At 27.3% G+C, this 12,293-nt stretch overlaps 1 protein-coding gene across 1 annotated transcript in view; it reads left to right on the forward strand.

Moving 5' to 3' along the window:
- LOC149795732 (uncharacterized) overlaps positions 1-12,293 on the forward strand; it is a 76,772-nt gene that overhangs the window by 25,520 nt on the left and 38,959 nt on the right. Inside the window, exons 5-6 of the mRNA XM_089965641.1 lie at positions 9,465-9,999; positions 10,499-10,623. Of these exons, the coding sequence (XP_089821767.1) occupies positions 9,465-9,999; positions 10,499-10,623 (660 nt within the window). The remainder of the gene's footprint in view (positions 1-9,464; positions 10,000-10,498; positions 10,624-12,293) is intronic.

Here is a 12,293-nt window from a genome sequence, read left to right on the forward strand (position 1 = left end):
TATTCAGTACTAAGATGCTTATTATACAATTAATACATTCATTACCAAGATAGTTATTATACAGTTAATACATTCAGTACTAAGATACTTATACAATTAATACATTCAGTACTAAGATATTTATTATACAGTTAATACATTCAGTACTAAGATATTTATTATATAGTTAATACATTCAGTACTAAGATACTTATTATACAGTTAATGCATTCAGTACTAAGATACTTATTATACAATTAATACATTCAGTACTAAGATACTTATTATACAATTAATACATTCAGTACCAAGATACTTATTATACAGTTAATACATTCAGTACCAAGATACTTATTATACAATTAATACATTCAGTACTAAGATACTTATTATACAGTTAATACATTCACTACCAAGATACTTATTATACAGTTAATACATTCAGTACTAAGATACTTATACAATTAATACATTCAGTACTAAGATATTTATTATACAGTTAATACATTCAGTACTAAGATATTTATTATACAGTTAATACATTCAGTACTAAGATTCTTATTATACAATTAATACATTCAGTACTAATATACTTATTATACAATTAATACATTCAGTACCAAGATACTTATTATACAGTTAATACATTCAGTACCAAGATACTTATTATACAATTAATACATTCAGTACCAAGATACTTATTATACAATTAATACATTCAGTACCAAGATACTTATTATACAGTTAATACATTCAGTACCAAGATGCTTATTATACAGTTAATACATTCAGTACTAAGATACTTATTATACAATTAATACATTCAGTACTAAGATACTTATTATACAATTAATACATTCATTACTAAGATACTTATTATACAATTAATACATTCAGTACCAAGATACTTATTATACAGTTAATACATTCAGTACTAAGATACTTATTATACAGTTAATACATTCAGTACCAAGATACTTATTATACAGTTAATACATTCAGTACCAAGATACTTATTATACAGTTAATACATTCAGTACTAAGATACTTATTATACATTTAGTACATTCATTACTAAGATACTTATTATACAGTTAATACATTCAGTACTAAGATACTTATTATACAGTTAATACATTCAGTACTAAGATACTTATTATACAGTTAATACATTCAGTACTGAGATACTTATTATACACTTAATACATTCAGTACTAAGATACTTCTTATACAATTAATACATTCAGTACTAAGATACTTGTTATACAAGTAATTCATTCAGTACTAAGATACTTATTATACAGTTAATACATTCAGTACTAAGATACTTATTATACAATTAATACATTCAGTACTAAGATACTTATTATACAATTAATACATTCAGTACTAAGATATTTATTATACAGTTACTACATTCAGTACTAAGATACTTATTATACAATTAATACATTCAGTACTAAGATATTTATTATACAGTTAATACATTCGGTACTAAGATACTTATACAATTAATACATTCAGTACTAAGATTCTTATACAATTAAGACATTCAGTACTAAGATATTTATTATACAATTAATACATTCAGTACTAAGATATTTATTATACAGTTAATACATTCAGTACTAAGATACTTATTATACAATTAATACATTCAGTACTAAGATCCTTATTATACAATTAATACATTCAGTACTAAGATACTTATTATACAGTTAATACATTCAGTACTTAGATACTTATTATACAATTAATACATTCAGTACTAAGATACTTATTATACAGTTAATACATTCAGTACTAGGATACATATTATACAAATAATACATTCAGTACTAAGATACTTGTTATACAGTTAATACATTCAGTACTAAGATACTTATTATACAATTAATACATTCAGTACTAAGATATTTATTATACAGTTAATACATTCAGTACTAAGATACTTATACAATTAATACATTCAGTACTAAGATACTTATACAATTAATACATTCAGTACTAAGATATTTATTATACAGTTAATACATTCAGTACTAAGATACTTATTATACAATTAATACATTCAGTACTAAGATATTTATTATACAGTTAATACATTCAGTACTAAGATACTTATACAATTAATACATTCAGTACTAAGATACTTATACAATTAATACATTCAGTACTAAGATATTTATTATACAATTAATACATTCAGTACTAAGATATTTATTATACAGTTAATACATTCAGTACTAAGATACTTATTATACAATTGATACATTCAGTACTAAGATACTTATTATACAATTAATACATTCAGTACCAAGATACTTATTACACAATTAATACATTCATTACTAAGATATTTATTATACAGTTAATACATTCAGTACTAACATACTTATACAGTTAATACATTCAGTACTAAGATACTTATACAATTAATACATTCAGTACTAAGATATTTATTATACAGTTAATACATTCAGTTCTAAGATACTTATACAATTAATACATTCAGTACTAAGATACTTATAGAATTAATACATTCAGTACTAAGATATTTATTATACAGTTAATACATTCAGTACCAAGATACTTATTATACAGTTAATACATTCAGTACTAAGAGACTTATTATACAATTGATACATTCAGTACTAAGATACTTATTATACAATTAATACATTCAGTACCAAGATACTTATTATACAATTAATACATTCATTACTAAGATACTTATTATACAGTTAATACATTCAGTACTAAGATACTTTTTATTCAGTTAATACATTCAGTACTAAGATACTTATTATACAGTTAATACATTCAGTACTAAGATACTTATTATACAGTTTATACATTCAGTACTAAGATACTTATTATACAATTAATACATTCATTACTAAGATACTTATTATACAGTTAATACATTCAGTACTAAGATACTTATACAATTAATGCATTCAGTACTAAGATATTTATTATACCGTTAATACATTCAGTACTAAGATACTTATACAATTAATACATTCAGTACTAAGATACTTATACAATTAATACATTCAGTACTAAGATATTTATTATACAGTTAATACATTCAGTACCAGGATACTTATTATACAGTTAATACATTCAGTACTAAGATACTTATACAATTAATACATTCATTACTGAGATACTTATTATACAATTAATACATTCAGTACGAAGTTACTTATTATACAATTAATACATTCATTACTAAAATACTTATTATACAGTTAATACATTCAGTACTTAGATACTTTTTATTCAGTTAATACATTCAGTACTAAGATACTTATTATACAGTTAATACATTCAGTACTAAGATACTTATTATGCAGTTTATACATTCAGTACTAAGATACTTATTATACAATTAATACATTCATTACTAAGATACTTATTATACAGTTAATACATTCAGTACTAAGATACTTTTGATTCAGTTAATACATTCAGTACTAAGATACTTATTATACAGTTAATACATTCAGTACTAAGATACTTATTGTACTGTTTATACATTCAGTACTAAGATACTTATTATACAATTAATACTTTCAGTACTAAGATACTTATTATACAATTAATACATTCAGTACTAAGATACTTATTATACAATTAATACATTCAGTACTATGATACTTATTATACAGTTAATACATTCAGTACTAAGATACTTATACAATTAATACATTCAGTACTAAGATACTTTTTATACAATTAATACATTCAGTACCAAGATACTTATTATACAGTTAATACATTCAGTACTAAGATACTTATACAATTAATACATTCAGTACTAAGATACTTATTATACAGTTAATACATTCAGTACTAAGATACTTATTATACAGTTAATACATTCAGTACTAAGATACTTTTTATTCAGTTAATACATTCAGTACTAAGATACTTATTATACAGTTAATACATTCAGTACTAAGATACTTGTTATACAGTTAATACATTCAGTACTGAGATACTTATTATACAGTTAATACATTCAGTACCAAGATACTTATTATACAGTTAATACATTCAGTACCAATATACTTTTTATTCAGTATGTGAGAAAGCTTGCCAGTAGCTTTTCGTTGGTCGGTGGTTCTTTCTGGGGTTTTCCCGGATTCTTCCTCCACCATTAATACTGGCTGCCATGTATAGCCTATCGTGTGCTGAAAAATGGCGTTAAACCCTATAACAACAACAACTTTTTATTCACTTAATACATTCAGTACCAAGATACTTATTATACAGTTAATACATTCAGTACCAAGATACTTATTATACAATTAATACATTCAGTACCAAGATACTTATTATACAGTTAATACTTTCAGTACCAAGATACTTATTATACAGTTAATATATTCAGTACTAAGATACTTATACAATTAATACATTCAGTACTAAGATATTTATTATACAGTTAATACATTCAGTACTAAGATATTTATTATACAGTTAATACATTCAGTACCAAGATACTTATTATACAGTTAATACATTCAGTACCAAGATACTTATTATACAGTTAATACATTCAGTACTAAGATACTTATTATACAATTAATACATTCAGTACCAAGATACTTATTATACAGTTAATACTATCAGTACCAAGATACTTATTATACAATTAATACATTCAGTACCAAGATACTTATTATACAATTAATACATTCAGTACCAAGATACTTATTATACAGTTAATACATTCAGTACCAAGATACTTATTATACAATTAATACATTCAGTACTAAGATACTTATTATACAGTTAATACATTCAGTACTAAGATACTTATTATACAGTTAATACATTCAGTTCCAAGATACGTATTATACAGTTAATACATTCAGTACTAAGATACTTATTATACAATTAATACATTCAGTACCAAGATACTTATTATACAGTTAATACATTCAGTACCAAGATACTTATTATACAGTTAATACATTCAGTACTAAGATACTTATTATACAGTTAATACATTCAGTACCAAGATATTTATTATACAGTTAATACATTCAGTACCAAGATACTTATTATACAATTAATACATTCAGTACCAAGATACTTATTATGCAGTTAATACATTCAGTACCAAGATACTTATTATGCAGTTAATACATTCAGTACCAAGATACTTATTATACAATTAATACATTCAGTACCAAGATACTTATTATACAATTAATACATTCATTACTAAGATACTTATTATACAATTAATACATTCAGTACCAAGATACTTATTATACAGTTAATACATTCAGTACTAAGATACTTATTATACAGTTAATACATTCAGTACTAAGATACTTATTATACAGTTAATACATTCAGTACTAAGATACTTATTATACAATTAATACATTCAGTACTAAGATACTTATTATACAGTTAATACATTCAGTACTAAGATACTTATTATGCAATTAATACATTCATTACTAAGATACTTATTATGCAATTAATACATTCATTACTAAGATACTCGTTATACAGTTAATACATTCAGTACTAAGATACTTATTATACAATTAATACATTCATTACTAAGATACTTATTATACAAGTAATACATTCAGTACTAAGATACTTATTATACAATTAATACATTTAATACTAAGATACTTATACAATTAATACATTCAGTACTAAGATACTTATTATACAGTTAATACATTCAGTACTAAGATACTTATTATACAGTTAATACATTCAGTACTAAGATACTTATTATACAATTAATACATTCAGTACTAAGATACTTATGATACAATTAATACATTCAGTACTAAGATACTTATTATACAATTAATACATTCAGTACTAAGATACTTATTATACAGTGAATACATTCAGTACCAAGATACTTATTTTACAGTTAATACATTCAGTACTAAGATACTTATTATACAATTAATACATTCATTACTAAGATACTTATTATACAGTTAATACATTCAGTACTTAGATACTTATTATACATTTAATACATTCAGTACTAAGATACTTATTATACAGTTAATACATTCAGTACTAAGATACATATTATACAAATAATACATTCAGTACTAAGATACTTGTTATACAGTTAATACATTCAGTACTAAGATACTTTTGATACAATTAATACATTCAATACTAAGATATTTATTATACAGTTGATACATTCAGTACTAAGATACTTATTATACAATTAATACATTCAGTACTAAGATACTTATTATACAATTAATACATTCATTACTAAGATACGTATTATACAGTTAATACATTCAGTACTAAGATACTTATTATACAGTTAATACATTCAGTACAAAGATACTTTTTATTCAGTTAATACATTCAGTACTAAGATACTTATTATACAGTTAATACATTCAGTACTAAGATACTTGTTATACAGTTAATACATTCAGTACTGAGATACTTATTATATAGTTAATACATTCAGTACTGAGATACTTATTATATAGTTAATACATTCAGTACCAAGATACTTATTATACAGTTAATACATTCAGTACTAAGATACTTGTTATACAGTTAATACATTCAGTACTGAGATACTTATTATATAGTTAATACATTGAGTACTGAGATACTTATTTTACAGTTAATACATTCAGTACTAAGATACTTGTTATACAGTTAATACATTCAGTACTGAGATACTTATTATATAGTTAATACATTCAGTACCAAGATACTTATTATACAATTAATACATTCAGTACTGAGATACTTATTATATAGTTAATACATTCAGTACCAATATACTTTTTATTCAGTATGTGAGAAAGCTTGCCAGTAGCTTCTCGTGGGTCGGTGGTTCTTTCTGGGGTTTTCCCGGATTCTTCCTCCACCATTAATACTGGCCGCCATGTATAGCCTATCGTGTGCTGAAAAATGGCGTTAAACCCTATAACAACAACAACTTTTTATTCACTTAATACATTCAGTACCAAGATACTTATTATACAGTTAATACATTCAGTACCAAGATACTTATTATACAATTAATACATTCAGTACAGGGGCCCCGAGTGGCCGAGTGGTCTAAAGCATTCGCCGTTACGGATCACTGCGATCTCACCTCTGTCTGCGCCGGTTCGAGTCTCAGATTCAGCCAATGTAGATATGTGAGAAAGCATGCCGGTAGCTTCTCGTGGGTCGGTGGTTCTTTCCGGGGTTTTCCCGGGTTCTTCCTCCACCATTAATACTGGCCGCCATATATGGCCTATCGTGTGCTGAAAAATGGCGTTAAACCCCACAACAACAACAACAACAACAACATTCAGTACCAAGATACTTATTATACAGTTAATACATTCAGTACTAAGATACTTATTATACAGTTAATACATTCAGTACTAAGATACTTATTATACAGTTAATACATTCAGTACTAAGATACTTATTATACAGTTAATACATTCAGTACCAAGATACTTATTATACAGTTAATACATTCAGTACTAAGATACTTATACAATTAATACATTCAGTACTAAGATACTTATTATACAGTTAATACATTCAGTACCAAGATACTTATTATACAGTTAATACATTCAGTACTAAGATACTTATTATACAGTTAATACATTCAGTACTTTGATACTTATACAATTAATACATTCAGTACTAAGATACTTATTATACAGTTAATACATTCAGTACCAAGATACTTATTATATAGTTAATACATTCAGTACTAAGATACTTATTATACAGTTAATACATTCAGTACTAAGATACTTCTTATACAGTTAATACATTCAGTACTAAGATACTTATTATACAGTTAATACATTCAGTACCAAGATACTTATTATACAGTTAATACATTCAGTACTAAGATGCTTATAGAATTAATACATTCAGTACTAAGATACTTATTATACAGTTAATACATTCAGTACCAAGATACTTATTATATAGTTAATACATTCAGTACTAAGATACTTATTATACAGTTAATACATTCAGTACTAAGATACTTCTTATACAGTTAATACATTCAGTACTAAGATACTTATTATACAGTTAATACATTCAGTACTAAGATACTTCTTATACAGTTAATACATTCAGTACTAAGATACTTATTATACAGTTAATACATTCAGTACCAAGATACTTATTATACAGTTAATACATTCAGTACTAAGATGCTTATAGAATTAATACATTCAGTACTAAGATACTTATTATACAGTTAATACATTCAGTACTAAGATACTTATTATACAGTTAATACATTCAGTACTAAGATACTTATTATACAATTAATACATTCAGTACCAAGATACTTATTATACAGTTAATACATTCAGTTCTAAGATACTTATACAATTAATACATTCAGTACCAAGATACTTATTATACAGTTAATACATTCAGTACTAAGATACTTATTATACAGTTAATACATTCAGTACTAAGATACTTATTATACAGTTAATACATTCAGTACTAAGATACTTGTTATACAATTAATACATTCAGTACTAAGATACTTATACAATTAATACATTCAGTACTAAGATACTTATTATACAGTGAATACATTCAGTACCAAGATACTTATTATACAGTTAATATATTCAGTACTAAGATACTTATTATACAGTTAATACATTCAGTACTAAGATACTTATTATACAATTAATACATTCAGTACCAAGATACTTATTATACAGTTAATAGATTCAGTACTAAGATACTTATACAATTAATACATTGAGTACCAAGATACTTATTATACAGTTAATACATTCAGTACTAAGATACTTATTATACAGTTAATACATTCAGTACTAAGATACTTATTATACAGTTAATACATTCAGTACCAAGATACTTATTATACGGTTAATACATTCATTACTAAGATACTTGTTATACTGTTAATAAATTCAGTACTAAGATACTTATTATACAGTTAATACATTCAGTACTAAGATACTTATTATACAGTTAATACATTCAGTACTAAGATACTTGTTAAGCAAATAATACATTCATCAGGCTTCTGTCATTTTGCATTCTTGTTTTTCCTATCACTTGTATAAGTGGGTTTGCCAGCTTTTGCATGTAATGGATTTAGCAAGTTTTTAAAAATATATCACATTTAAATAAGTGAAGTATTGAGTTCAATATTCTTATTTATTGTATGATAAAGAAATCATTTGCAATTCTTGTGAAACAGGATTTTTTAAAATAAATAAAACTCCTGATCTCTAGATTATATTAAGCTCACATTTAAAAAAAAAAGTAAATGATTTTTTTTGGTGTGTGGTAGCTATCAAACTTAATAAGGTATGCAACCTGAAGACAACCAGCAACATTGATCCACCTCCAAAATGTGAAAACTGTTGTATAGGTTGTCTGCTCTTTTCTTGTACCACTTATTTGTAACTGCTGTGTTTACCTTTCAGCTATGATGATCTTAGTTCAATAAGTGAAAAGGAAGAGTGGGCGAACACTGAAGAGGAACAGAGGGAGAGTGAAGAATTACTAGATTCTTCAAAGACGCCACTGTGTTATAAATCAAGTGAAAAACTATACATGCTAAATGATGATTTCTCCTCTAAGATCCACATATATGGAGACATTGAAATTATCAGTGAGGAGGAGGAAGAGGTTGAAAATAGCAGTGCATCATCAGATATGTCTGATGAACAACTTCACTCCAGATCAAGTGAAACACTGTATATGCTCAATGAGGAATTACCAGGGGAGATTAGAGAATCATCACAAATAATTGAAAGCATCACTGAGGAAGACCATGATCTGTCATGTCTCAGTGGCAGGTCTGTTTACTGCACAGCTGAATCATCAGAGAATCATTCTCAGTCAACAGAGAAATCAAATTACCACACAGCAGATGATGAGGGGACATCTCCAGGCCCTGTGACAAGAGCTTACAGTCTCAGGAATAGAAATAATAACTCCATGGAAGAGTCATTTATGGTAGGATATTTTCAGATTTGATTTAAAATTTTGTAATATCATATTATTGCCCTTATTATCATGAGGTAATATAGTGAGCCAGGTTAGAAACTATATTGTCCATAGGACCATAGCTATATGTGAAAAATCGTAAAATTGAATGTTATTTTATTCTGATTACATGAAGATAGATGTACATGATCTCTGTTTATAAATTTATTTATTTTATGTTTTTGGTGCAAGGTTTGGCCACTTATACCCAGTATTCTTATGATTGTTTAGGTGTTCTGTGATGGTCTGTGTAGACAAAAAGCTTTGGAAATTAACCTACCATGTTACATTTGTTTTAGCTCTGACAATCAGTTAATTCCATCCTCAAGTGACTTCATATTCATGTATTTAAAGTGAAAAAGTCAAACAACTCTTGATATCTTTTGTTGGTTTAAGAAAACACTGACTACATGACATGTATAATGCTTAGGTGAATTTCTTATTACACGGTTAAATTAATCTATTTCAGGAGGTACTGACTCCCTCAAGGCAGAATGGTGACACCACAGAGATTGTGCCCCCACAGATAAAACTCTTCCAGCAATGTGAGCAGGATTCAGGACCCATAACTTTTGTTTCAGCCATTCCAGATAGGTAAGTTATTCCCTGGAGTTCTAAATTATTCATATTTGGGGCTCATAAACAGGGCTTTGTATGTGTGCGATTTAAGCTGAAATTTATGAAATGGGTGAAGTAATAGTCTTTCTTATCCATGGGAAGCAAGAGTGGAATTATTAAAGGAGCTTATAAATTTCTTTTGAAATGAATTTAAATCTAGAACTAATTAGGGTTCATTGAAAATTGCAGTGCAACAAACCACATAAACATGCAGCGAAATCACATTGAGGTAAATTGAATGCCTCAGAGAGCATTCAGGGATCATGTTTTTGCATTGAATGACATGATGATTAGATGTCATGTTGGATATCATGAGGTTGTTGTTGTTGTAGGGTTTAACACCATATTTCAGCACATGATATGCTGTACATGGCGGCCAGTATTAATGGTGGAGGAAGAACCCGGGAAAACCCCGGAAAGAACCACCAACCCACGAGAAGCTACTGGCAAGCTTTTTCAGATACCCACATTGGCTGAATCCGATTCTCGAAACCCATGCAGACAGAGGTGAGATGGCAATGATCCGTAACGGAGAGTGCTTTAGAACACTCAGCCACTTAGGGCCCTGATATCATGAGGTAATTTTAGAGATAATACGTAAAACAATAAATACTAGATTGGTAAATGAAACAGCATGTTAGCTAATTCATGTAGTATAGTTATATACTGTTTATACCAAAACTTTTTAAAAAAAAGTGGAATGGATTTTTCATTTCTGAAAAATTTGCAAGTTAAGTCTTGCAATGTTGGAAGTATTTATTATTATAGTAATAAGTTATGGTACTTATGCTGTTATACCATATTAAAGTTCATAAATGGCACACGATGTGTACATGAAATCTAAGACTTACGTTTGCCATGTGATTCTTAGCAAGCAAAATGAAACAGAATTGGCCTGGAGTACATGAATAAAAATACATGGAGTCTGTTTTATGTGATGCCAACCACCTACTACAGTGTGAAAATGATTTTTACCAAAATGTATTATCTGGTAAACATGTACCCAAGACAAAGGCACGACCATTGACCAAGCATAATTGATTTTAAAATTAGGATTTAGTATTAGTACATTGACAGGTAAGTTGAAGAACCATCACATCATGTTGGATTCATTTTGGGGAAGGCGGTTCTGTAAAAAGTCAGCCATTAACTGGTTGCAAGAGAAAAACAGGGGAAAACAGAGATCACTGATTCATACGGTGAAGAAAAAAGTGTGTGTGTGGGGGGCAAACTCTTGGCAGCTTGACAGCTTGTTTTAACACCAATTCACCATTCAAAATTTTGTTTAAAACATGATAAAGAAGATTGCATTGTGCAAGATTTTACAGATGAGACATTGCTAAGTCCATTATCATTTTTAGTGTAGATCATGCAAAACAATGAGTGTTTTGGAGAGATTTCACTGGGGCAAGAGTTAGTCACTATAAGGCACATTGCTGTACAGGACATCAAATGTCCCAGGTACAGAAGGACACAAGGTATGATAAAACAAAGCATGTCCTGACTTTCCAGGATCACTGGAAACAGATTTGGCCATGGGTTGAGTTTGATGAAAAGAGGTCAGTTAAGTTTTGTTCAGCATGTACGGAATTACCCTGAGTCAGCAAATCATTCAAATGCCATAAAACAAGTTCTGTTTTAAAACT

Source organism: Sinohyriopsis cumingii, chromosome 7 (assembly GCF_028554795.1).
Source record: "Sinohyriopsis cumingii isolate HCF-2022 chromosome 7, ASM2855479v2, whole genome shotgun sequence".
In the NCBI taxonomy this organism is placed as follows: domain Eukaryota; kingdom Metazoa; phylum Mollusca; class Bivalvia; order Unionida; family Unionidae; genus Sinohyriopsis; species Sinohyriopsis cumingii.